The 27,596-nt window shown below is 53.0% G+C and overlaps 2 protein-coding genes across 2 annotated transcripts in view; both read right to left on the minus strand.

The window, feature by feature from the left end:
- The window catches only part of CALML4 (calmodulin like 4), a 389,480-nt gene that overhangs the window by 167,068 nt on the left and 194,816 nt on the right, over window positions 1-27,596 (minus strand). The gene's annotated exons all lie outside the window — the stretch shown is intronic.
- The window catches only part of ITGA11 (integrin subunit alpha 11), a 102,395-nt gene that overhangs the window by 66,756 nt on the left and 8,043 nt on the right, over window positions 1-27,596 (minus strand). The window contains exon 2 of the mRNA XM_002718168.5: window positions 10,918-11,029. Coding sequence (XP_002718214.3) covers window positions 10,918-11,029 — 112 coding nt within the window. The remainder of the gene's footprint in view (window positions 1-10,917; window positions 11,030-27,596) is intronic.

Genomic DNA, 27,596 nt, shown 5'->3' on the forward strand with positions numbered 1-27,596 from the left:
TGCCAGAGTCAGCTGGGAGCTTTGCTTTGCTTTTTCTTTCCTTCCTTCCTTCCTTTATTTATTTGAAAGACAGAGTTACAGAGAGAGAAGGAGAGAGAGAGAGAGAGAGAGAGAATCTTCCATCTGCTGATTCTCTCCCTGAGTGGCTGCAACAGCCAGGGCTGGGGTGGGATGTAGTCAGGAGCCAGGAGTTTCATCTGGGTCTCCCATGTGGGTAGCAGGGGCCCCGTGGCAGGAGGCAGCTGAACTCACTGTGCCTCCCGCCGGCCCCTGGAAGTGTTTCTAGAAGCACAGATTTCCTGGCCCCACTGCAGGCTCAGGAGGTGCAGATCAGCTCCGCCTTAAGGGCTGGAAGCCAGGTGTACGTCTAGGAGGCAGTAAGAGCCTGGGTCAGTGGCCTGCACGTAACCAGGTAGCCAGTGGCTTGACTTCCATTTGAGCTGCCCATAGGCTACGAGCGACTCATCTCTGCTTTGCTGATCACAAAATACCTACACCTTTTGGATCTTGCTCGGCACCCAAGGCAGGTATGCCCACTCCCACTTGACACAGGAGCAGATAGAAGATCGGGAGGCTTGAGATGGCTTCTCACAAGGTCTCCCGCCAAGGGGCAGAGGCTCTGCACCTCCAACCTTGGCTCTTGGCCTCCTATGAGGGGCTCAAGACCCCGCCCCTCTGGGGTCACTCATCACGGTCAACCTTGACACCCCCCCCCCCAGTGATGCTGGCTTCAGCCTCTCTTTTCCTATGACCAACACGTACAGGGTTCTTTGTCAGGATAAAGAAGCTTGGGGTGCTGCCTTTAGGAGAGGGAAGGTAGGGGCTGGGGGAGGCAGCCACGTAAGCTATGCCGTGGGGTTCACGCACAAAAGGCCCAGTGTGCTCCCATGCCTCTACCTGCGGCTCGGCTGCCTGTGTCCCCCAAGCTGCTGTCTCTGTTTTACTCAACTCAGGGCCGGCGGCTGCAATGGACGAACCCTACCTGCCTGGGGGACCAGCTCCTCCCAGGATCCTCCTGCTGTTCTCATCAGCCAGCAGCTGGGAGTCAGTTCTGTCACCTCTGTCTGCTCACCTGGGTCCAACCTCAGACCCCGTTCCAATGCCTGTCTCCCTTGCAGCCCTCCAGAGACCCCAGGCAGGCCCAGACAAGAAAATCCTGCTGTGAGCGGGACAGTGTGCTGGCTGCTCTCAGGCCGCAGGGGATGAAGCCGGGTCCCGTGGGGGAGATGGGCCCTGGCCCATGTGGCTCCAGCACAAGACAAGGAGTGACGTGTGCCATCAGAGAGGAGGCCCAGAAAGGGAAGGTCATTTTAGGCCGAGAGAATGATCTAGAACGCCTTCATGGAGAAAGTGGCCTTGCCAAGATGAATGTCATTAACAGCAGTGTGTATTTTGTTGTGAATGGGTTTTCAATTATTCCAAGGATGTTCGTGTTGCCGCCTCAGCTTGCCTGTGAGTTATTTGAGAGTGCAACCACATTTTACTCAGAATCCGGTAAAATCCAGCAGATGCTTAGTAAACAAAGATCAGTCAGAATAACTTCTATCTGGGAAAAGTCAGTGCGGCTTCACCTCCAAGCCTTCCCAGCATGTCAAGAATGTGGGTGTTCCTCGTCTTACCTCTGGGCTAGAGATTTAAGCCATGAGTTTAGTCTCTCCGAACAGGCTCCTAGAACCCCTGCTAAATGCCGGGGATTACAGCCTTGATTTCAGGAAGAGAGACAGTGAAATAGGCAATGACTATTCAGTTTGAGAAATGCCAGGAGAAGGGAAATATAGACTATTATGGGGGTGGCTAATCCCCCGATGGGAAGGGATGGTTAGAGAAGGTTTCCCAGGGGAAGTGGTACCTAAGGTGAGAAAAAGAACATGAAAGAAGGGGCTGGCCAGCCGCCACCTGTGACACTGGCTTCCCACATCAGAGCACAGCTTCCAGTCCCGGCTGCTCTGGTTCTGATCCAACACCCTGCCGATGTTCCTGGGAAGACACCAGAAAGTGGCCCAAGTACTTGGGCCCCTGCCGCTCTCGTGGGAGACCAGGATGGAGTTCCAGGTTCCTGGCTGTTTGTGGACATTTGGCTGTTTGTGGGCATTTGGGGTGTGAATCAGTGGATGGAGGATCTCCCTTTCTCTGTGTCTCTCCCCTCTCCTGTCACTCTTTCAAATAAATTTTAAAAAAAGTTAAAAAATTAGATCCTATAATAGCTGAAAAATAAAGAATATGAACAGGACTTTCCGTTCCAGCTGTGAACAGCCTTGAAAGCCAGACAGAATGCATGAAAGAGCTGTTTCCGGGCACTGGACCACAATGAAAACAAAGCAGGACACTTGAGAGAGAGAGGAAGTGTGGGGCAGAACCCACAGCCAGCCCTGCCTTCCCTGTGCAGGCGTTTTCTTTCCTGCAGCCCAGGGAAGGGGAGTGCACCCCAACAGCACAGTCTCCCTGGATGGAGGGAAGACTGGAAGCGGGGCTGCCAGGACTACAGCTCTGGGAGGGACAGGGCACCAGCAAGGAGAAAGCCTTGGCAAGAGCTCCCCAACTTTTGTTGAAAGCCTCCCTAGGTCCTTGGCTGACTCTGGGAAATGTGGTTGGAAATAGCTGCTCTAATGGGGAGATCTTATGAATGCCCTGGGCTTTGATCTGAGACTGGGGAAACTCTATACTCCAAAAGCAAAAACCATATGGCAGGAGTAAGGGCAAGACCAGGTTAGACCTGCACTAACCAAGACCCAAACCAAGTGCTAAGGTCTCCATGAGTTTACTTAACTGCTAGACAGAGCAGAATGTAGTGTTCTTTAATGAATGGTAAGATGATCCATAGCCTCTATAATGTATCATCCACAATATTTAACATAGAATAAAAAGTTACTGTACAAGAAAAGAATTAGGAAAAAAATGGCTGATAACCAAGAGATAAAATAGTCACTAGAAGCAGACCAAAGATGTTCCCAATATTTGAGTGAACCAACTAGGACTTCAAAATAAGTATGATTAATACATTAAAAATATGGGGTTGGTGCTGTGGCGCAGTGGGGTAACACCCTGGCCTGAAGCGCCGGCATCCCATATGGGCTCCAGTTCTGGTCCCTGCTGCCCCACTTCCAATCCAGCTCTCTGCTATGGCCTGGGAAAGCAGTAGAAGATGGACTAAGTCTTTGGGCCCCTGCACCCATGAAGGAGACCTGGAGGAATATCCTGGCTCCTGGTTTCGATTGGCACAGTTCTGGCCATTGAGGCCAACTGGGGAGTGAACCATCGGATGGAAGACCCCCTCCCCTGCTTCTCCTCTCTCTGTGTAACTCTGACTCTTAAATAAAAAATAAATAAATCTTTAAAAAATACAATAAATAAAAATATGATAAAAGATGGAGGAAGGGGATAGAGATGATTCTGACAGAATTAGAAGCTATACAAAAGAATCAAAAGGACATATAGGGACTAAAACATAAAATTCTGTAATAGTGTATTGGATGAGTTTAGCTGCACACTGGATGCAACAAAAACAGTATTAGTGAGCTTTAAGAAATATCAATAAAAGATACCTAATTTCAAGCACACACAGAGAAAAATGGAATAAAAAACCCACACAGGGTTATGAAGAATATGACAAGAAGGTGTAACACACACTCAATTGGAGCCGGAGAAGACAAGGAGAGTATAAATGAGACAGAAACTGTACTCTCAGTGGTGAAGGTAAATAATCTCCCAAATCTGTTGGAAGATGTCAACTACAGATACAAGAAGCTTAGGAGACCCCATGCAGAACAAATATAAACAAAACTACACTTAGCTACATCACAGTCAAACTGCTCACACCAAAGACAAGCAGGAAACCAAGCATGGGAAAACAATGTTCAAAAGAATAATAAGGGGCAGCTCTTTGGTTCAGTAGTTAAGGTGCCACTTGGGATACCCTTGTGCCATGCTGGAGTGCCTGGGTTTTTGTCCTGGTTCTGCCAATGTACACTGTGGAAGGCAGCAAGTGATGGCTCAAAGAGCTGGGTCTCTGCCATCCATGTGGGTGACCTGGACTGAGTTCCTGGCTCCTGGACACCAGGGAAATGTCTGCTTGTCTCTCTCTGCCTCTTAAATAAAATCAATCAGTAAATAAAAATAAAAGAGAATAATGATAAAACTACAGGTTGACATCTCAAGAGAAACTAGAAAACCAGAAGACAACAGAATGACATTTTAAAGTGAAACACACACACACACACACACACACAACTGCCAGTCAAGTATTTTATACCTACATAAGATAATCCTCAAAAATTAAGGTGAGGGGCTGATGCTGTGGTGTAGAGGGCTAAGCCTCTGCCAGTATCTTGTATGGGCACCGGTTTGTGTCCCGGCTGCTCCACTTCCAGTCCAGCTCTCTGCTAGGGCCTGCGAAAGCAGCAGAAGATGGCTCAAGTCCTTGGGCCTCTGTAATCATGTGGGAAACTGGAAGAGGCTCCTGGCTCCTGGCTTTGGATCAGCCCAGCTCTGGCCATTGTAGCCACTGGGGAGTGAACCAGCAGATGGAAGACCTTTCTCTCTGTTTCTCTCTCTGTCTCTCTCTGATTATAACTCTACCTCTCAAATAAATAAATAAAATATTTTTAAAAATTAAGGTGAGAAAAATATTTATTCAAACAAATAAACCAACAAACAAAAAAACCCCCAAAACACCACAATTCCCAATGCTGAAAGAATCATTATAAGAATATCTGCATTAAAAGAAATACTAAGCAGACATCTTTGGCTAAACGAAAATAGTCTTGAATTAAAGCACAAAAGATCTGTATGGGAAAAAACGAAGGCCACCAGAAAAGGTAATTCTTTGGGTGAGCTGACGTAAGTATTGATAGTTTAAAGCAACAACAACAGTGATGTCTTGTGGAAGTTAACAACACACGCAAAGGTAAAATAGATGACAAAACTGAGAGAAAGGCTGGAACAGGCAACTGGAACCAGACTGTTACAAAGTTCTAGTGTTATGTAGGAAATGGCAAAAGTACTAATTTAAAGTGGACTGTAGTAAATCAAGGATGCATACTGCAATTTCTAGGGTGAATGCTAAGAGTAAGAAAAGAAGGTAAGCTAAAGACTAGAGGCAGCAAAGACAAATATTCAAAATACTTATCAAAAGACGTTCAAAGAAGAGAAATAATAGGAACAAAAATAGATGAAGCAATTGTAATATCCATGGCAAGATGACAGAATTCAACCCAACTCTTTCTCAGTTATTACACTGAATATAATGAGCCAGTTAAAAGGCAAGGATTGTCAGACTAGATTAAAAATAGCAAGACTGTTTACAGGAGACATGCTTTAAATACAAGGACACAGAAAAATTGAAAATGAAATTATGGAAAAAGAGAGCCCCCCCAAATTGACAAAAAAGACAGTGGGTATGCCAATACTAATATCAGACAAATTAGACTTTAAGGCAAGAAACATTATTAAAGATAAAGAAGGATCAATTTAATAGGATGGATCACAGTCTAACATTTACATATTGTCTAATTAACATAGCTTCAAATATAAAAAACTGACAGAACTAAAAGGAGAGGGAAGCAAATTTCCAGATAGCTGGAAATTTTAATACCAAAAAAAAAAAAAAAAGAAATCAGTGAGAATGTAAATGATTTGAACAACCCAATCAAATAGAAAATTTCTACATATAATTTATATATTACATATATTTAATAAATTATAGATGCACAGTCTTTTCAATTGTGCTGGGAATTTACTAAAATAGGTGATGTCCTCAGTCTTAAAGAAAATAATGTCAAAGAATTCAAATTATACAGTGTCTCTTGTGACTTCTGTGGAATTAAATTAGAACTGGAAAAGAGTGATAACTAGAGACTCTTCAAACATGTGAAAACTAACACATTTCTAAATAGCCCATACACAAAAAAAAATCACAACAAAAATTAGAATTTTTGAACTGTGATTGATAATGAACACATCAAAATTTGTGGGATGTAGCTAAGGGAATATTCAGAGGAAGTTTATAGCCTTCCATGTATATATTAGAAACAAAAAGATTAGACAATCAACAATTTAATACAAATTTAGAAGAAAAAAAAAACAAATTAAATCCCCAAAATAGGAGGAAAGAAATAGGAGTAGGAAATAAGAGTAGGAACCGAAGAAAGAGAAAACAGAGGTTCAATAGAGAAAGCAAATAGTCCAAAGCTGAGCCTTGAAAACATTACTAAAATCCATACACCTTTAGCAAGCCTGATCAAGAACAAGAAAGACAAACTACCAGTAGGAGAAATGAAAAAGATCTCATAGACACTGAAAAGATAATGGGAGGCTAACATGAATAATAATGTGTTAACAAAATTTGAAAATGGACAAATTAGTTGCAAAATACAATTTACTAAACTTAACCCAAGAAGCAACAGGAACCCACGAGGAAAATCCAGATGCTGTATTGGTCGGCTTTTCTAAATATTTACAGAAACAATACAAATCTCACATTATACTAAATAATAGAAAAAGAGCACTTTTCAAAATGTTATTTTAAAAAATAATTTTAGTTTTATTTGAAAGGCAGACACACACGCACAGAGAGAGAAAGAGAAGGAGAGAGAGGGAGGGAGGCAGAGAAACAGAGAAATCTTCCATCCACTGCTTCATCCCACAAATGCCCAAAACAGCGAGGGCTGAGCCAGGCCAAAGTCAAGAGCCAGGAACTCCGTCCGGGTCCCAGCCTGGAGAGCAGGGCCCCAAGTGTGTGAGCCGCCCCCTGCTGCCTCCTGGGCTGTGCATCAGCAGGAGCTGCAGTTGGAAGCAGAGCTGGCACTAGGACCCAGGCACTCGAGATGGGCTGTAGGTGTCCCGGGCAACATTTTAACCACTGCAACAAATGCCTGTCTACAACATATTCTATGAGATCTGATTAACTGTAATACCAAAACCCAAAAAGGATATTACAAAAAAAAATTTATAGGCCAACACAACTCATAAAGTAAAAAATAGAAACAAATATCTCATAGAAACAAAATTCCTGAGAATACATGGTGACCAAGTGAGCTTTAGCCCAGGAATGCAAGTTTGGTTTCATACCAAAAGCATTCATCCATCCATCCATGAAATTAACCACATTAACAGGATAAATAGGAACCATATAATCATCTCAATTGTTGCAGAAAAAGCATCTGATAAAATTCAATCCTGTTCACAATTAAAGAAGAAAACCTCAGAAAACTAGAAATAGCAGAAAATTGCTTTAATCTGAAAGTATCTAAAACAAACAAATGAATAGACTACAGTTAACATCTTATTTAATTTTGCCATATTGGAAGTTTTCCCTTTGATGATGGAAATAAGAAAGAATATTCAGTATCAACACTTGTATTAAACCTTACACCAAAAGTTTTAGCCAGTGCAATTAGGAAAGAAAAATAAATAAGGGCAGGAAGATTAGGAGAGCAAAAAGAACACTGTAATTATTTCAGATGATCTGATCATGCAATAGAAAGTCCAAAATATCTACAAACAAGCTATTAGAAATGGTAACTGGCCGGCACCGTGGCTCACTAGGCTAATCCTCCGTGTGCGGTGCTGGCACCCCGGGTTCTAGTCCTGGTCGGGGCGCCGGATTCTGTCCCGGTTGCTCCTCTTCCAGGCCAGCTCTCTGCTGTGGCCCGGGAGTGCAGTGGAGGATGGCCCAAGTCCTTGGGTCCCTGCACCCGCATGGGAGACCAGGAGAAGCACCTGGCTCCTGCCTTCGTATCGGCACAGTGTGCTGGCCATAGCGGCCATTTTGGGGGTGAACCAATGCAAGAAAGACCTTTCTCTCTGTCTCTCTCTCTCTCACTGTCTAACTCTGCCTGTCAAAAAAAGAAAGAAAGAAAGAAAGAAAGAAAGAAAGAAAGAAAGAAAGAAAGAAAGAAAGAAAGAAAGAAAGAAAGAAATGGTAACTGACTTTAGTAAAGTTGCAAGATAAAATATGCATAAATCAACTACATTTTTATGTACTAGCCAAACAAATTGGAAAATGAAATAAGACATTTTCACTTTTATTTATTTTTTTGGCAGGCAGAGTGGACAGTGAGAGAGAGAGACAGAGAGAAAGGTCTTCCTTTGCCATTGGTTCACCCTCCAATGGCCGCCGTGACTGGTGCGCTGCGGCTGGCGTACCGCGCTGATCCTAAGCCAGGAGCCAGGTACTTCTCCTGGTCTCCCATGGGGTGCAGGGCCCAAGGACTTGGGCCATCCTCCACTGCACTCCTGGGCCACAGCAGAGAGCTGGCCTGGAAGAGGGGCAACCGGGACAGAATCCGGCGCCCTGACCGGGACTAGAACCCGGTATGCCAGTGCCGCTAGGCGGAGGATTAGCCTAGTGAGCCGCGGCACCGGCTGGACATTTTCACTTTTAATAACCTAAATACAAACATGTAAGAATTAATGAAATGAAAGCTATGCAAGACTTTTACATTGAAAATTTTAAAGCATCATGGACAGAAATTTTGAAAAGCTGAATAAATGGATATGCATATTCATGAGCTGACCATATGCTATTAAGACGTCATTTCTCCACACCTATGCTAAAACTCAGTGCAACATCAATCAAAATTTCAATGCATTTTATTGGGGGAAAGTTGTCAAGCTGGCTCTCAAATTCATATTTGAGCCTAGTGCCACCAAAACAGCCTTGTCAATAAAAAACCAACCTGGGGACGTCACAGCACCTGGCTTGAAGACTTGCTATAAAGCTGTCATAACCCAAACAGCTTTTTGTTGGTGCAAATTTAGAAAAAATAGACAAACGGAATAGAGTAGACCAATGGATGTTTGACAAAGATGACCCCAGAATTCAGTGGAGGGAAGAAGCTTTTAACAAATGGTGCCAGATCAGTCGGGTTTCCATGTTGGGGAAAAAAAAAAAAGAATTTGACCGTTATTGTACACGTTATGCAAAAATTAATTTTTCATGAATCACTGACCTAAATAAGAAAGAAGAACATCTAACACCTAGAAGTACACTTTGGGGAGAGGCAAAGATTTCTTAATGAGACCCACAAAAACCAGAAGGAGATGGATAAAGCAGCCTTTATCAAAGTCAGGAACTTCGCTTCATTGAAAGATGCTCAGAGAAAGAAAAGGCAAGCCGCAGAGTCAGAAATAACCTCTACAGCGCCCCTGTCTGAACAAAGGTTTGCACACAGGATATATTTTTAAAGTCCTATAAATCAATTTTCAAAGATACATAATGCAATTTAAAAATGGACAAAAGACTCAGTCAGACTCTTCACAAAAGGAAGCATCAAAATGGCCAATACATTTATGAGGAGTTCCTCAGCATCAGTAGTGCAGAAATGCAAATTAAACCCATGACGAGCTGCTACTGCGCACCCCTGGAATGCCCACAGCCGAAATGGCTGGTAATGCGCGTGTTAGTGAGGAGTAGAACAGCAAGAACTCTCTTATGTTACTCGGGAGAGTGGTAAAATGGTAAACCACCCCGGAAAAATGCTTGGCAGATCCTCCTAAAGTTAAACACGTACCTACCCTTGAACTCAGCAACCCTACTCCTGGGTATATATCCAGTAAAAAGGAGTCCATGTGTCCGACAAAAGATATTTACAAAATGTTAGCAGTGGCTTCATTCGAAATAGCCAAACAGGGGAACAATCCAAGTATCCATCAGTAGTAGAATAAATAAACAGTGATACATTCATTCAAGAGGATGCTACACATCCGTGACACATCCTTATGGATTGGTGCTGAGTAAAAGGGGTCAGATATAAATGAGCCATTCATCGATGTGAAGTCCCAAACTGGCAAAACTGACCTATGGCCATAGGGGTTGGAGCAGTGCTTCCCTGGAGGGGCACTAAAGGGGAGGGGGCTCGGCGGAGCCTTCTGGAAGCTGGAAGCCTCCTGAACACGTGTGTGGGCACACAGGCGCAATCCACTGAGCTGTGCCCGCAAGGTACTTTATTCCATGTAAGTCATCCTTTCATAGAAAGATAATAAGATACCCCTTTCCAAAAAAGTAGGAGGGAAGGAAAGAAGGAAGACCAGGAGAGAATTGTGCAGATTGGGGTGGTGGGGAGTGGGGTGAGGGAGTGGGGGAGCGGGGGAGGCAGCAGGAGGCAGGGGCACGTGCCGAGAAGGCCTGGAGAGCTGGGCAACTGGCCAGGTGCAAGCGTGGCTGGAGGGCGGAGCACAAGGACCAAGGCAGAGGGCGGGAAGGGTGGGGAGCAGCAGACAGGGTGGGGGGGAGGCGGCTTAGGACACTGATGGCCACTGTTACTGCGGTCTCCCGGGATAGATTAGTCCCCAAGGCCTTCTCAGAGGGTCCAGCAGAGGCCTGGCCCCAGCCACCCTGGAAGGGGCAGGGGCAGGGGCAGTGGGGCCCATGAGGATCGTGTGTGGGATCACGGGTGATCCCATCATCTAAAGATGAGTCGTGGCTGTCGTGTGCATACCTTGTTTATTTGCATTCTTGGAATAGCAGATCATACGATAAAACCTGCTGTGATTCAGTTATTTTAAAACTGGGAGGTGAGTCATTGCCTCCTCTTGGTTGCTCCTGGCCTGGAGGGGTCCTGGGGACTTTCTGCGCCCCTTCCCCCTCCCCCGGCCTCGCTCTCGCTGCCTTTGCCCCAGGCTTGCTGTGCTGCAACATCCAACTCTCAGGGGCACCCCAGTGGACGGGAGCAGAGGTGCTGTCCCCTGTTGATGAGACACCGAGTCCCTGAGGGCCACAGGAAAGGGCTGCCCGACACCTGTGCTGTCCCAGCTCATTCCCAGTTCACAGACGAGAAGACACAGGGCCTGAGAAACCAAGCGCTCAGCTTGCACGGCTGGGGCGGGGTCTGCCTCAGCCTGTGACCGGCTGGGGTACAGTCCAGTCTGCTGGGAACGGGGGTCGCCAGCCGCTGGGCCTGGTGCGCGGGTCTCACTCACCACTTCTGGCCCCCGATGTCGTGCTGCTGCACCGTGTAGCCGAAGAAGGCGCTCCTGGAGCCCGCGATGACCCGGGGCTTCCTGGTGTCCACGTTGAAGGTGTCTGTGAACCCTGGAGTGGGAGCAGAGGGGAAGCGGGGTGTCAGGCTGGGGAGGTACAGGCCCCCGGGCTGTGCGAGGGCCTGCCGCAGGTGACCCGCCCCAGAGGGCCTCAGCCATGGGGACGGTAGCTTCCCCTGGATCTGAGAAGCCCCCGCATAATGTGGTTCACATGGTTTCTGCTTGAGCGAACCCCCAGTCAGATGGGAGAGGCCCAGACCCTCCCCATAAACTGATGGGGGAGGCACAAAAGCTAGTCCTAGGAAGAGCAGGTTTCTGTCTGTCCTGGAGAGTCCTGGTCTCACGGAAGCAGAAGGCTCCCTTCCCCCACTCCTCACTCCTTCCTCCAGTCCTGCGTCCCCCAGCTTCTGTTGTTTCTTCTTCCCCCCTCTTCCCCTCCTCTCTCCTTTCTCTCCCTCTTCCTCCCTTCTTTCGTCTCTGCCTACTAAGGAATCAGGGTACTGGGCTCCCACCTCCTGCCCAAGCCTGGGGTCCTTGTGGCTACCTGGCCACATCCTTCTGCGCCTGTGTGCAAGGCTCTGTCTGGCTTTAGCAGGGACTGCCACTTAGCTGGGCAGCTACGGGTGAAGCAGAGAGAAGTCCCAAACAGCCCTGGCCCCAAGAGTCGTCCCTGTGTGGCTAAGTCACATGTCAACCGATTCTTCCAGATGGAATCCTGCGCTGAGCCAAACGCTTTGCCCTTTGGGGAAATCACAAGAGATAACAGCTCACACCTCTGTGGCCCTGTTGTCTGGATGTGGCTGGTCCCCACTAGAACTCACGTTCAAGTTCAATTCCCACTGTCAGGGTGTTAGGAGGGGACTTTGAGAGATCTGTAGGTCATGGGGGCTGCACCCTCAGGAATGGAGTGATGTCTCTCTGGAGAGGCAGGGTCAGGCCTGTCAAGACTGGATCAGGGGCTGGCACTGTGATGTGGTGGTAGAGCTGCTGCCTGCGGTGTCGACATCCTATATGTGCACTGGTTTGAGTCCCAGGTGCTCCACTTCTGATCCAGCTCTCTGCAATGGCCTGACAAAGCAGTAGAGGATGGTTCAGGTCCTTGGGACTCTCTGCACCCGTGTGGGAGACCTGGAAGAAACTCCTGGATCCTGGCTTGGGATCAGCCCAGCTCTGGCCATTGCGGCCAGTTGGGGAGTAAACCAGTGGCTGGAGGACTTTCTCCCTCTCTCTCTCTCTCTCTCTCTCTCTGCCTCTATAACTCTGCCTTTCAAATAAATCTTTTTTTTTTTTTTAAAGACTGGATCATCTCTTTAGGGAGGGAGCTGGGTTTCCCTGGACTGATTCTGCAAAGTGGCCAGTAAGGCAAAGTTACAGCCAATGTTTCACCTCTTCTGCACAGGCCCCTACTGGCCACTCTCGCACACACTCCAGTCTGGCCGACCAGATCCCAGCACCGTGCTCGTGGACTCCAGAGTCATGAACTACATAAACCCCATTCTTCATAAAGCACTCAGTCTCGTGCATTCTGTTACAACAACAGAAAATGCACTAAGACGGCCATCCTAACACCTGCCACCATCTACCCTCACGGGACCTGGAAGGAATGGGCCGGCACCACCTACACGCGGCAGAAGCACTTGACCCAGCACCAGAGCAGTCCAGAGGTGTGTCCAGGGGTGCCCTGCGTTCAGGGGCAGCGTCAGAACCAGGACTCTGTGACTGCGTCCTCCCCACGGCCTTTGCCAGCCTATGTTCAAGCAAGCCTCTGCCTGGCTGTCACCACTGATAGGACCAGCAAATGTGGGGTGCAAGGGATGGACAGGGTGGGATCCCGCCAGGAGCCAAAACTTTGAGATTAGTGAGACTCAATCAGCAGGACACCATTGTCACCACGGTGCCCTTGTTCCTGTGTAGGACACTGTCTAAGCCTCAAAGAACAGTCATAGGCGTGTTCTCAGGGATACCTGATCTGCCATCTCACGTACTCATGCCAGTTAATCATTAGTGCTGCCTGGAGCGTTGAGTTAAGGATGATGCTGGGTCAGGGGGCAAGAGTAGTGTGACTGATGAGCGGTAGCTGCTGCAGGTGCAGGAGGGGCCCATGGCAGCAAGTGACATGGACGTGAACTTGGTGCCATGGCCTTGGAGTAGGGTGGGGGGAAAATCACGTTGGCTGCTTTGTGCCTCACTTACCATCCCATCCCTTGAATGGGCTTCCCAGGCTGGTAGACTGCAGGCAGTCGTGGGGAAGAGGACTCTGGTCTGGTGAGCCCAGGGGATGAAGAACACAGGCCCTGGCTATTGGGGAGCAGGGAGGGACAGCAGTGTAACCCGTGCAGATGTGGGAGGCCAGTGTCGCACACAGAGTGGTCACAGACATGGAGTTGTGGTGGCAGAGCGAGACCTGACTGTAAGTATGAGAAGGAGCACATATATGTAGCTGCATTCGTGCACATGCCCAAACACAGCTGTGTGTCTGCACACACACACACCTGTACGTAAACGTACACACACCTGTATACCCTTGAACACACGTGCACAGGCCATGCACATTTCCTGCATGGACAACCCTTTCTCTGGCTCCCTGGTGCCCCCTGGGGACCAGGCTCTCCCCTTCCTGCACAGGACCCCAGCGTGGGTGGAAGTGCTGGGCAGGAGCGCCCGTTCCGACCGTCAGAGTCCAGAGCAGCCAGCACCTCCCCGCCTTGCAGAAGGGTGAGGGCCATGAAGGTGACTCTGAAGCGTGCCCTGGGCCCTTCTCCACCTGCTGCCTTCTGTCAGCGTTTCTTGTGTGACCACAGCCAGAGGGACCCTTCCCAGGTGCCCTGGCCCCGCTCTCCTCAGCTCTGCGCCCTCCTCTGGTTGTCTCTTTTCCACACACAGGCTGAGCCCGTGGCCCCAGCTGACAGCTCCCTGGTTCCTCTGCCCACCCTCTGCTGCGGCCACACTGCCAGCCCCCTGCTGCCAGCCCCATTCTCTGCTCAGCATCTGCGCCCTGGCTCTCCCCTGCACCTGCTGTGCCCTTCCTCCTCTCCCCGCCGGGCTCCTCCCTCCCGTCCCCAGGCTTCCTCCTTCCACGCCATCCCCGGCTCTGACAGCCCTCGTGGCACTTATCACACAGCGGATGTTCTGCCATAGTCTCAGGTTCCCTAGGTGCGGCGAGTGGTTGCGTTGTTGGAGACCGGGACCCCGATCTGGCCTGAGCACCCCTTCTCCCTCAGCGAGAACCTGTTGAGGCGCTGCTCGGGGGCTCCGAGCGCTTGCTTCACGTGAATCAACCACAGCTCACCCCAGCCCTTGGAGACGGATCCCATCCGACCTTTGGGGCTTTAAGTAAATGACCTTAACTCTGATTGGCTGAGAATAATAAGATCCCATGCTGGAGGGTGCCGGCTGCCATGACCCTCAGAGAGGCCAGCCTTCCCTTGGAGGGACACACTGAGGCCAGGGAATCGTCTCAGCAGAGAAGAGGGTCCCCCTCTTACCCTCTTACCCTCGGGTCCTGCCTCCTCTGCCTTTGGGTTCCCGCTGGGAAAGCAGGTGACCAAGCAGACTCCTGTGGCCCAGTGAGGTGCCCTCTGACTAGGACTGGCGCCACCTCCCAAGTTCCTCTCTCACCTCAGCCCCGCCCCCGCCCCCAGCTCCTCGGACCTCTCTGAGGGTACACGGTTTTCACGTCGGGGGAATGGGCTCTTTGCAGAAATGTGTGACCCCCCTTACCAGCCAAGCGCAGCTAAGTTGTTTGTGATTGGGATCAACAGGGATTGCAGGAACACTGGGAGCTGGCACTTCTCTGCCCTGGGTAGTGATAACAGTGGCAGGGGTGGAGGTGGAGGAGGGGGAGGGGGGGATCCGTGATTACTGGGCTCTCTGCCTTTGTCTGTGGCCAGCATTACACCAGCTACTGCTGCCTTTCTCAGAGTCTCATCTGCTTTTTAAAAAGCATCAGTCAGGGGCCGGCGCCGCGGCTCACTAGGCTAATCCTCCGCCTAGCGGCGCCGGCACACCGGGTTCTAGTCCCGGTCGGGGCGCCGGATTCTGTCCCGGTTGCCCCTCTTCCAGGCCAGCCCTCTGCTGTGGCCAGGGAGTGCAGTGGAGGATGGCCCAGGTGCTTGGGCCCTGCACCCCATGGGAGACCAGGAAAAGCACCTGGCTCCTGGCTCCTGCCATCGGATCAGCGCGGTGCGCCGGCCGCAGCGCGCCGGCCGCGGCGGCCACTGGAGGGTGAACCAACGGCAAAGGAAGACCTTTCTCTCTGTCTCTCTCTCTCTCTCTGTCCACTCTGCCTGTCAAAAAAAAAAAAAAAAAAGCATCAGTCAGTCCTGCGATGGCACTGGAGTCACGACATTCAACCTGAGCGTCACGTGGCACTCACAGGACACCAACCACTGCCAATCAAGGTGGAGGCTGGCACCTCTGCCTCGTGGGGCAGTCATAGTCCCCAGAGCCGAGGGGCGTGGCCCAGCTCCTGCCTACAGCTCAGCGGCTGCATGGGGAGTGTTCTCACAGCCTGGGGAGAGTTTGCCCAGTGTCCACGCGTGCCGTTCCCCTTCTGCCCCCTCCTCCTCCTCCAGGGATCCTGGGAAAAATTCCAAGACCTTCCGTGAGGTCTCTAGCTTCATCTTGTGCGAGTTTTTCTCTGGTTCCTTGCAACCCAGTCACCACTAAGCCCTTTCTGCCGCCCACACACATCTTGCTTCCTCCACCTCTGGGCCTTTGCACAAGTCGGGTCCTCTGGGGAGCTTCTGGTCCCCTTCAAATCTCAACACAAACGTCACAGCCTCCCCTCGCCTCACCTGGAAGCGGCTACCCTGACACCTGGACCCCATCAGGTCTTGCTCAGAGATCTGATCACCCCGAACCTCATTGACAGGTGCCCGGCCACACCTCCATTTCACATCACAGCCACCAGCCATCCTCCATGGCTGTGATCTTGTGACATCTGTCTCTCCCGTCAGCACCACGGCTCCACGAGAGCAGGATGGGGTCTGCTTACTGCTCATCGCTGGCTGCAGTGCTGGCTCAGGGCACTCCCAGGATACTGGAGAGGGGTGGGCGGGACCACAAGACAGCATGGAGACCACCCCCGCCACACACAGACACACACACACACATACACACATACACTTTTTTTTGTTTTGTTTTTTTGATAGGCAGAGTGGACAGTGAGAGAGAGAGACAGACAGAAAGGTCTTCCTTTGCTGTTGGTTCACCCTCCAATGGCCGCCGCGGCCGGCGCGCTGCGGCCAGTGCACTGCGCTGATCCGATGGCAGGAGCCAGGTACTTATCCTGGTCTCCCATGGGGTGCAGGGCCCAAGCACTTGGGCCATCCTCCACTGCCTTCCCAGGCCACAGCAGAGAGCTGGCCTGGAAGAGGGGCAACCGGGACAGAATCCGGCGCCCCAACTGGGACTAGAACCCGGTGTGCAAGGCGGAGGATTAGCCTAGTGAGCCGCGGCACTGGCCTACACACACATACACTTATACACACACACGCACACACCAGCTCCTGGAGTAAGTGTGCACTGCAGCCAGAACGCCTTGCTTGTGAAGGAAGAACTGCTGTGGGCAGGGGTGGGCAGGAACTTTCTGGAAATGTGCACCTGGCCTTGAACGGTGATGTGTAGGACCAGGGGAGGCCACCCTGAGGTGGCAAGCAGGCTTTCCTGACGTGACCGTGCAGCCAGGCAGGGAGAAGCCTAGCTCCTCCCACTCTCCAGCTAGGCTCCTAGAGGGGTGGCCTGGCCTGGAGACAAAGTGAGAGGGCGTGGCTGGAGGCTCCAGTGTTCTTTCACCAAGCGGGTGGCCCTCGCTGGTTCTCAATTTACTCATCTGTAAAATGGAATCATAATAACACCGGCCCTTGGTATGCACAGGGGACTGATTCCAGGGCCCTCCCCATCGTGGATATCAAAATTCTTGGATCCTTGGGAGACTGGTTTGAGCATCCATCATGGAAACTGAAATCTGCCAACGCCCGAGTCCCTGGCATTGAAAGGTGAATATTTGCATAGAACCTGCACACATGAAATCACTACCTATAATACCTGACACAATGTAACTGCTACGTAACTAGCTCTGACACTACATTGTTCAGTGTGTAAGACAAGACAAAGGCTGTCCATGTTCTTCACTTTCGATTTTCGAGTATTTTGGATCCACAGCTGCTTGAATGACTGTTGTAGAATGAGCAGGTGCCAGGGCTGATGAAGCTCCCTCCCAGGGTGGCCAGCAGGACCGGATGGCAGGGCCCTGGCACGGAGAAGGCGCCCGGTAAACCTCAGTGGAAATGAGCTGAACCAAGGTTCCCTGTTCTCGGAGCTGCCTCAGTGCCTTTGCCCGTGCTGGTTGCTGTGCCTGGTCCAGCTCTGATGATGGACACCTCTGCTGCAAGGAAGTCCCTCCCCGGGGGCTGCCTGGCTGCTCATTTCTTCTGTGCTCTCTGCGTAGGGTGGCAGCTGTTTCCCACCTGCCTTGTTTTCTGCGGAAGACAACACCTACGATCAGGTTTCGTCTTTGCCCCGTGTTGAGAAGTTGCTGAGACTCGCCTGCCGGGCCTCTCGCTGTCTGAGAACTTTTTGTCCAGCCAATACCTGCTGGCTGCTTCCCGCCTGAGTTTCCCAAGTCCCCTACCACTTAGATCACACATACAGAAATAATAGCGTGTGTGTGCCAAGCTCACTTCTCAATTGACAAAAACCCTTACCATCACCTTTAGATGTAAATATCTTAATATTCTCATCTCACAGGTGATAATGCTGTGGGACAAAGGTCAGCAGGTGGCCCAGGTCACCCAGCTGACATGCGAGACCTCATCCATGTTGCTTCTCAGAACCCTGCTCTCTTTAGTTCCTTTTTAAGGCTTATTTGTGGTGCTGGCACTGTGACATAGCAGGCGAAGCCACCACCTGCAGTGCCAGCATTCCATATGGGTGCCCGTTCGAGTCCTGGCTGCTCTACTTCCAATCCAGCTCTCTGCTGTGGCCTGGGAAAGCAGTGGAGGATGGTCCAAGTGCTTGGGCCCCTGCACCTGCATGGGAGACCTGGAAGAAGCTCCTGGCTCCTGGCTTTAGATTGTTGCAGCTCTGGCCATTGCAGCCATTTGGGGAGTGAATCAGCAGATGGAAGACCTCTCTCTCTCTCTTTCTCTGCCTCTGCCTCTCTGTAAATCTGCTCTGCAAATAAATACATATTTTAAAAAAACAAAGTTTATTTGTATTTATTAGACAGAGTGAGAGTGAGAAGGTGTGCGACAGAGAGAGAGAGCCACTGGTTCACTCCCCAAATGCCTGCAACAGCCAGTTGTGGGCCAGGCAGACACCTAGGGCTAGGAACGCCATTCAGGTCTCCCATGTGGATGGCAGGGACCCAAGTATTTGAGCCATCCTCTGCTGCCTCCCAGGGTGCACACGAGCAGGAAGCTGGATGGAAAGTGGGCGCGGGACTCGATCCCATGTCCTTGGCGATGAAGTGCAGGCACCCTGAGCAGCGGCTTCACTGTCTGTGCCACCACACCCGCCCTCTCGGCTCCTCCGCCCTCACTGGAGGGCTCTCCCCGAGGCTAATCCCACTCTAGCTGCATCTTCTCCTTCAAAACTCCCCATCCTGCATCCCCACGCCTCCGATCGTGTTGGCTAGAGAACTGACTGGCGAATTCCTGATGGTAACAGGCTGGACGCGAGAGACCAGGTCTCCAGGAAGGATGGAGCCAGGGCCCTGAGGGTGCTGGCCCGGATTTGAGCTGAGGGTGGGAAGAGGAAGGCGCTGGGGAGAGCCCGGGAGTGAGCATCCCTTGCAGCCTTCCCATTGCCAGTGTCCCGGCCCCAGCTCACTCCCTGGACCCCGCCTGATGCCACAGCTGCACCTGTGCGGGCAGTAGCTCCCATTTTTCCTGGGTGGCGCTGGGGGAGGGGTCTGGAAACAACACCCGTTCTCTGGCATTTTTTCCTTCACCCCTCCCCCCCAACATTTCATCAAAAATTTTTTTATTTACTTCATTTGAGAGGCAGAGAGAGAAAGAGAAAGAGAGAGAAAGAGCGCTCCCACATGCTGGTTTACTCTTTAAATGGCCTCACTGGCCAGGGTTGGGCTGAGGCTGAAGCAGGTAGCCAGGAAGCCCATCCAGGTCCCCCATGTAGGTGGCAGGAACCCAGTGAATCAGGCTGTCACCTGCTGCCACCCAGGGTGCACAGTAGCAGGAAGCTGGCTTCAGGAGCCGAGCCAGGACTTGGACCCAGGCCCTCCTCTGTGGGAGGCAGCTGTCCCCAGCAGTGTCTTAGCTGCGGCACTAGCTGTTCTCCCTAACCTGTGGTCTCCAGGGGCTATGGTGGCGGGGGAAGGGCCAGCAGCACATTTGTCTGTCTCAGCTTTGTCACGAACCAGGTCACGTGTCCATGCAGAGTCGCTGAGCCCTCAGGGCCGGGGCTTCCCCTCCTCCACCCTGGCACACGTCAGGCAGGCTCCCCTGGACCAACCCCAGCTGACTTCCAGTTGTGGGCCCATGAGCAAGTGTCCGAGGAGTGTGGAGAGGGAGGCCAGGCTGTGTGTAGCAATTGCACACTCGTCTCGGTGGGCTGGAGCCAGATCCCTTCAGGAAGGGAAAGCTCCGGGCATGGATGACAAGAGTTTGCATCGCTGTGCCAACGGCAAGGGTTCAAGCAAATCGGCCTCCAGGGCGCAGCGTCACCCGTGCTGGCGCCTTGGAGACTTGGCTGCAGTGCCCCGCCCCGCCCCTGGCTAGGGCTTCTGGACACACCCAGGGGTTAGAAAGACGGAGGCCTTGGTGGGAGTCCAGGCAATGTGGTCACCTTTCCACGGAAGCCCAGCAGAGCCCCGGAGCGCTCGGGGCAAGTGGGCGGGGCGCCAGCACGGTGCTGGTCACACTCCTCCTCATTCAAAACAGCTGACCCCAGCCTGGGTACACTGCCTCCTTGGGACCATGTCACGCCTGTGTGGTCTTGAACTGAGCCAGGCTGCGCTCCTCCTGGGATCTGCTAGGAATGAGAGCGACGGTGGTGGGGATGGGGAGAGAATGGCTGGAGTATTGGATGCTGAGGTCAAAGGCCACAGCCTGGATGCAAGGGCTCAGAGATGGGGACCTGGGACGAGAACGCCTGCCTCCTGAGAGCTCAGGCTGCTGTGGTTTCTCCTTCGGGATCTGCCTGTGTGACCTTGAACCAGATCTTGTGCCCTCAGAGGCCTCCCGCAGGGGAATGATCTCACTGGGGAAGCAGCAGGCCCGCAGCCTGGCAGCCAGGAGCTCTGAGCGCGTGTCTTGGGGTTGCCCTGAGGCCTGGCCTGCAGGGGTTGCACTGTGGCCAGTGCGTCCGCTGTCCCCAGGAGCAGAGCCCTGGATCCCGGCACTGGCACGGCCGACCACTGGGGGCTGGATGGTTTCCAGGGTGTGCGTTAGGGGAGACTCAGCTGGCTCCCTAGAAACGGTCAGGGAGGTGCTCCCTGGGGCGGTGAACCTGACCTTCACCCAGGATGGCCAGGAAGTCAGGGGACCTCCTGGTAGAAGTGTCCTCTTGGCAGTGGGAATCCTAGACAGCAGCCGCAGGCCGGGCACGCACGGCCACCCTGCAGATGGCTCAGGTCTGAAGCAGGCAAGTGGCTCCTCCGGATTCCCCTTCACTTCCGCTCCATCAGTCCTGCAGGTTCTGCCTCATCCCCACCCCCCATGTGTCCACCCTGCCCCGCCTCCTTTGGGACTACTCAGACCAAGCGAAAGTCTCAGCCCGCCGCTCAGTTCTTCATAGCCGGAGTGATCTGAGAACCACGTCAGTCAGGGCTGCCCCTTTGCTGTTCTGAGCCTCCTGGAGTCCCCCACGGAATGAGAAGAGATTCCAGACCCTTCCCCGGGGGCCCTCCCAGGCCCTGCAGGCCCTGCAGGCCCTGCCTTCTCTTGGTTCCTGGAGCACACCCAGCTCTTTCCCACCGCGGCATCCTTTTTTTTTTTTTTTTTGACAGGCGGAGTGGACAGTGAGAGAGACAGACAGAGAGAAAGGTCTTCCTTTGCCGTTGGTTCACCCTCCAATGGCCACTGCGACCGGCGTGCTGCAGCTGGCGCACCGCGCTGATCCAATGACAGGAGCCAGGTACTTCTCCTGGTCTCCCATGGGGTGCAGGGCCCAAGGACTTGGGCCATCCTCCACTGCACTCCCTGGCCACAGCAGAGAGCTGGCCTGGAAGAGGGGCAACTGGGGCAGAATCCGGGACTAGAACCCGGTGTGCCGGCACCACTAGGTGGAGGATTAGCCTAGTGAGCCGCGGCACCTGCCGCGGCATCCTTGCACCTGCTGCTCCCTTGGCCCAGGACATTCTTGCCCAAGGTCCTCGCTCTGCTAGCTCCTTCTCAGGCTCCAGTTCTGCCGGCTCGGCCCATGCTAGGAAGAACCAACCTCCTGGCATCTCCTTTGTGCCTTTCAGAAGGAAAGGTGACCACAGGGAGCTACCAGCGCTGTCTGCTTGCTTGGGCGCTGTCTGCCTTGCATCAGTTTACCAGCCGCAGGGCCAGGAGTGGGGGCTGCTGGCGCCTACTCCCCAGAGCTGACGGACGGTGCACAGGCCTCATTCAGCGATGTCATCTTGTGAACTTGATCTTGACCACATTGGGAGAATTTACACCAGTGTCCTTGGCCAAAGGCACAAACAACAATGGAAAGAAGTCTTGCATACTACCCCAAGAGAAGAAGTCGGTGTTAACCATTTGCCAGCAGCACCCTGGAAGGGACCAGATCTGCCTCCCTGCTTTATCTGTAGCGTCTGGAGCGAGGCCTAGCACCCCGCTAGCACATCAGTGTGCGTTTGTGAAAGGGAAGCACGCAGGTCTCTAGGACCTTGCCCTGCCGACGAGGGGTTGCCGGCGTCCGCGATCTCAGAGCCTTGGGAAGGGAAGGCACCGACGGTGTTGAGTTCGGCTTCAGGAGCCCTAGTTCTTTTTTTTTTAATTATTTATTTATTTATTTTATTTTTATTTTTTGACAGGCAGAGTGGACAGTGAGAGAGAGAGACAGAGAGAAATGTCTTCCTTTGCCGTTGGTTCACCCTCCAATGGCCGCCACGGCCCGGCGCCCCGCGGCCGGCGCACCGTGCTGATCCGATGGCAGGAGCCAGGAGCCAGGTGCTTTTCCTGGTCTCCTATGGGGTGCAGGGCCCAAGCACCTGGGCCATCCTCCACTGCACTCCCTGGCCACAGCAGAGAGCTGGCCTGGAAGAGGGGCAACCGGGACAGAATCCGGCGCCCCAACCGGGACTAGAACCCAGTGTGCCGGCGCCGCTAGGCGGAGGATTAGCCCAGTGAGCCGCGGCGCCGGCCAGGAGCCCTAGTTCTGATCCCAGCATGCCTTCTAACTTGCTTTGTTCCTCTGGGCCAGTTCTTTCCTCTTCCTATCCCTCGTCTGTAAAAGACAAACACTGGACTAGATGCCCTACATCCCTGTATTGGATTTAAAGAAATCCATAGGCACACACCTCTGCCATTTTCCTCCCCCTCCCCCCACCCCTGGGGTCACAGCACTCCACAAGTACACAGGCCGTTGTTAACACTGGAGTTGGTGGAAGCTACACAGTGCACAGCCTGTGCAGCTGTACGTGGCGGCCCTGCCCTCTCTGACCCTGGCCACAGGCCTTTTCAAAGAGAGCCAACTTGGACAGTGAGTCCCTCCCTTTCCAAACATAGTAACCAGCTCCAGGGGCTCAGACAGTTTGGCTTTGATTTGCCAGCTCCCAAGCTTGTGTCCTGCTTGTCATGGGTGTGTGGCTCCACGGCCCCATGCATCCGGGATTAGCCCCAGCCTAGGGAGTGTTTGGGTAAAGTTAAGAGCAAGACAAGGCTCAGAATATGCAATTTGTGGCAGGGCTTCCCCCCGGAGGACAGGAAGTAGGGTAATGAGGACCCAGAGGACCGCTCGGCGAGGCTACTCCTGCCGTTTGAGTGTAAACTAAGAAAGAGCATGGCGGGGCGCTTCCCTCGCAGGCCAGCAGGGCCCGCCCAGCAGTGCAGCCACCCACGCCCTTCTGCAAAGTCCTCTGGCTGTGCAGAGCTTAGCGCAGATCCACCAGATGCCTGCAGCTAGGCTCGGTGGGAGCGGGGATGCTGGGGAGGGGTGGGTTTTGATTCCCTGGGGGTTGTGCAGAGGTTCTTCCGGATTTCATGTTAGGCCGGGTTTTGCTGGTTGCAAAACCATCTCAGATGTCCACTGTTGCTTTCAGGTTCTGTGACTCAAGCTCTCGTCATCCATCTGCCTTTACTGCACGCTAAGGGGACTGCCTTGCGAGGCGGTGACCTCCCTGTCTTGGGGCAGTTGCAAGCCCCCGATGGCTGTTTGTCCTGGGATGTTCACACTGTCAAAGACCCTCGCAGGCAAGTGCGTGGTGCTGAGCCTCTGGGGGTGGGGACAAAGCCCAGAACGGCTCATGAAGTGGTGACAAGGGAAGGCCACCCTCGCACTGGATCCACCCATGTGCTGGAGCAAACTGTTACAATAATGAAACTGTCAACCTCCCATCACATGTAGCTTTGCGGTCAGATTCGGGGCTCTATTTCTGGAAGTTTTCATCAAGGCCCCTAAAGACTATTAGAAGCACAAAAGCCCCCCACTCCCTGCTAACGCACCTGGGAAAGTAGTGGAATTTGGGTGTGTGTGTCGGAGGCAGGACAGACGGTGCCAGATTACACTGAAGAAGGGACAGGAACAGGAAGGCGGAGAACAGCGCTCACAGCCCCAGGGTCCTGACGGCCCCGTGAGCAGTGGCCGTATCATGTTGGTCAGACAAAGCAGAGAAGCCCATAAGTCTATGCTCTCGCTCTTGTTCCGCAGACCTCGGGCAGGCCACTTGACCCCTCAGGACCACAGTCTCTGGAGTCGGAGTGCCAAGGTTCCAGTCGCAGGCTGTGGCTTTGTCACCCGGGGCCATCATGGCTAAGGCCTGTCACGTGTGCATTGGTCACGATTCCTTTGCTGGTGGCACTTTTCCAGCACTTCATCCCTGCCAGCCACTGCGTCTGGGACCAGGCGACATCGGCTGTGGCTGGGTGGCATTCCTCCCTTTCCACCCCCTGGCCCTGTGACATCCGTCATTCACTCCACACTGGACTTTGGTCCATGCATCCAGATGTGATCCCAGCATGCCTCCCAAGGAGAGGAGGTTGCACACTGAGCAAGGGGCAGGGCTGCCGCCGGGACCCAGGCTCATGCACAGGCTGCCCAGCTGAGCCACCGGAACAGGTTCTGGGCTCTAGGGTTCCCAGAGGCCACGCCATGGCCTGGGGTCTCTATTCAGCCCCCACCTTCTTCTCTGGACACCCCCGGCTCGCTCTGGGTCCTGCAGGACCTGGCCACATTCTGCCGAGGGTGGGTGACGTCTGAGCCACTTCCCTTAGTGGGGGGAATGAGAGACGTCTGCTTCCCTTGGTCCTCGCTGGGTCAAAACAAGGTCTCTCCATGTCTCCTTGTGTTCTCTGAGCCACAGGAAACCCGGGGCCTGCTGGGAGTAAACTTGCCCCTTTCTGAGGCCCCCTCCCTGCAGCTGCCCTCCTGCCCTGTCCACCTGCTCCTGCAAGTGTCCCTCAATGCCCCCAACCCATTGTTGTCTGGAGAGACAGCTCTGGATAGCAGGTGGCCAGGGCAATGGCAGGGCTGGCCCTGTGCCCACCTAGTGGACTGGTTAAGAAGCAGGGGGGTGGTTGGTTAATGGACATCCCAGCTGCAACAGGAGCTTCCTCTGGGTCTCCCATGTGGGTGCAGGGACCCAAGCATTTGGGCCATCTTCCACTGCTTTCCCAGGCCATCAACAAGGAACTGGATCAGAAGTGAAGCAGCCGGGACTCGAACTGGTGCCCATATGGGATGCTGGTGCTGCAGGTGGTGGCTTTACCCGGCCCCTGGTGAGGAGATTTTTATTAGTTGGTTCATCCCTTCTACAGCTGCCTATTAGGCCAGGCACGGGTCTGGGCTAGGCAAGTAAACACAACAGAAAGAGATCCTTGCTCCCACAGGTGTTCTGTTGGGACAGGCAATGCAGGGAGCACTTCAACAAACTTGTGGGACATGGCATTAAAAGGCCAATTTAGGGGCCAGTGCTGTGGTGCTGTTAAGTTGAGCTGTAGCTTGCAATGCTGGCATCCTAAGGCAGTTCAAGTCCTGGCTGCTCTGTTTCCAATCCTGCTCCCTGCTAATGCACTGGGAAGGCAGCGGAAGATGGCCCCTGCACCCACGTGGGAGACCTGGCTGGAGTTCCTGATTCCTGGCTTTGGTGTGGCCCAGCCCCAGTTGTTGCAGCCATTTGGGGAGTGAACCAGTGGCTCTGGGCCTGGACAGGGGATGGAGCAGCACTAAGGCACTTGTCTGGGCGACTACTCACTCTTGCTGCCTGACTCCCAGCCAAGGGCCACCTGCACCTGCCCCGCAGCTCGGTGCTGTGAACGGGTCCAGACCCGATGCACCCTCCCCTCCTGAAGCCTTCTTGTCCTTCATGCTCTCTGCTCAGGTCAAGGCCACCGCCCTTTCACCTGCCGCACGTTTGCTGGTTCACGCCTCACTCTCTGCCCTGCCTTTATCTGAAGTTTCACCATCACCTTGCTGGGCCACTGCAGCAGTCCTCTGACTGCTCCACCTGCTCCCCCACACCTGCTCCCCCACCCATCTGCTACCCACCCACCTGCTCCCACCCACCAGCTCCCCATCTACCTGCTCCCAACACATGCTCCCTCCCCCACCTGCCCCCCCCACATCTGATCCCCTAACACCTGTTCCCCCCACACCTGCTCCTCACCCACCTGCTCTCCATTGCACCCACCAAGCACAGAAACCGGCACTCCCCTCTCTCAGAAACCTTGCATGGCTCCTATCTGCTAGCTCCAACTTTGTTGGCCCCCAGGTCCTCTCTCAGGACCTGGGTATTCCCCACAGCACACACTGTAGCACCCTGCTGAGCAGATAGCAGCCCATGTGCCCAGAGAGCCCCTCTACCCACCTCTTGCTGCAAGGCCAACCCTCCTTGTACTTAGGATTCTCTCGCCTCGCCCACCTCCCAAATCCCAGAGTCTGTGTCTGCTGCTGTCTGTGGTCCCTGTTACTCCCTCTTGTGCTGTCATTATTTATCCCCAAACTCTCTCCAATAACCCGCGAGCTCCCTGACAGACAGATGACTTTTCACCGTCTGTCCCCAGGGCACCCAGCACAGGGCTCACGCAGGCTACCGTGCTCGGACCACCTGGCAGTGAGTGTCGCTCCCCCTCTTTGCGGAGGAACGACACAGGACCCTGCGCTGTTCTTTTGTCTGCTCGGCCCTCCCCGGGTTTGCTGCTGGTTCTTCCCGGGTTGGCTACCGTCCCTTCCACCTCCGTGGAAAGGCGGTTCCCCCTGCCACTTTCCCCACTTCCGTGGGGGAGCGGCACACCGCCGGCCGGCTCTCTCAGGGGCTGCACAGGTGTTCCCTCAGATGTTCCTGGTGCATGTTGTCTCTCTCCTCCTTTATAGTCCTCTTCCATCAATCCCAACTCTGCTACCCACACGCTAAGTATGCTACTCTCCTCCAATCAGGAGCAGGTCCTGCTGTTTATTGGTTGAACTGGAGGCAGCTGTGTAGAAGCTGTTTCCTCCTCTCCCAGCGCCATATTGTGGGAGAGCAGATGCATAGAATAAGTCTTAATTCGAGTAACAGTCTAGTCTGAGTTGCTCCCCACAGAGTATGCAAAGAAATGTCAGCCATCTCTCCTGCCTGCAGCTCTCTCCACAGCAATGTGGTCTTCTGTCCATCCCACACATGCTCACTGAGCACCTGCTATGGCTGGCACTATGTGAGAGCTGGGGACCCCACGGCTGATCAGAGAGATGATGTGCCCAGTGCCGAGGGGGAGGATGTCAGGGGACTAGACAACTGTGGTGGTGGGGACTGGGCAGCTGTGTGTGTGGGGGGAGGGGGCTGGGCAGCTGTGGTGGGGAGGGGAGAGGCACAGGATTCCTCAAAATCACACGGTGGGAGGGGAACGCTGATTGAGGACATCAGGGGAGCCTTCCAGGAGGAAGTGGTACCCCAGTGAAGAACTGGAGCATAAGTGGGAGGCAGCCAGAGGAAGAGCAAGGGTACCGTGGGATGTGAGGAGGCCAGAGGGAGCCCTGTGCATTTGAGAAATGCAGAGCCTGGCTTGTTGGGGGGCTGCAACGGTGTGCAGGTGCCCACACACCTGGCGCTGCTCAAGGTGAGTCCTGAGCAGGGGCCAAGTCAGCCAATCCAGGTCTGGTTGGAGCTTGGACCAGGACTCAATGGAATGGCAGTAGGGAGTCATGGAGGGTTTAAGGAGGGGAGTAAGAAACACTCTAGGTTGGGGCAGTAGAAGATGGCCTAAGTCCTTGGGTCCCTGCATCCACATGGGAGACCGGGAAGAAGCTCCTGGCTCCTGGCTTCAGATTGGCGCAGCTCCAGCCATTGTGGCCATCTGGAGAGTGACAGTGAATGAAAGACCTCTCTCTCTGTCTCTATCTCTCTCTGTAACTCTTTCAAATAAATAAAAATAAATCTTAAAAAAAGAGAAAAGAAATGGTTTAGGTTGTGTCTTAGCCTCACTTTGGCTGCTGCTGAGAAAGGTCTGGACCGGCCTCAGGGAGGTGCCAGG

Source organism: Oryctolagus cuniculus, chromosome 12 (genome assembly GCF_964237555.1).
Source record: "Oryctolagus cuniculus chromosome 12, mOryCun1.1, whole genome shotgun sequence".
Taxonomy (NCBI): Eukaryota; Metazoa; Chordata; class Mammalia; order Lagomorpha; family Leporidae; genus Oryctolagus; species Oryctolagus cuniculus.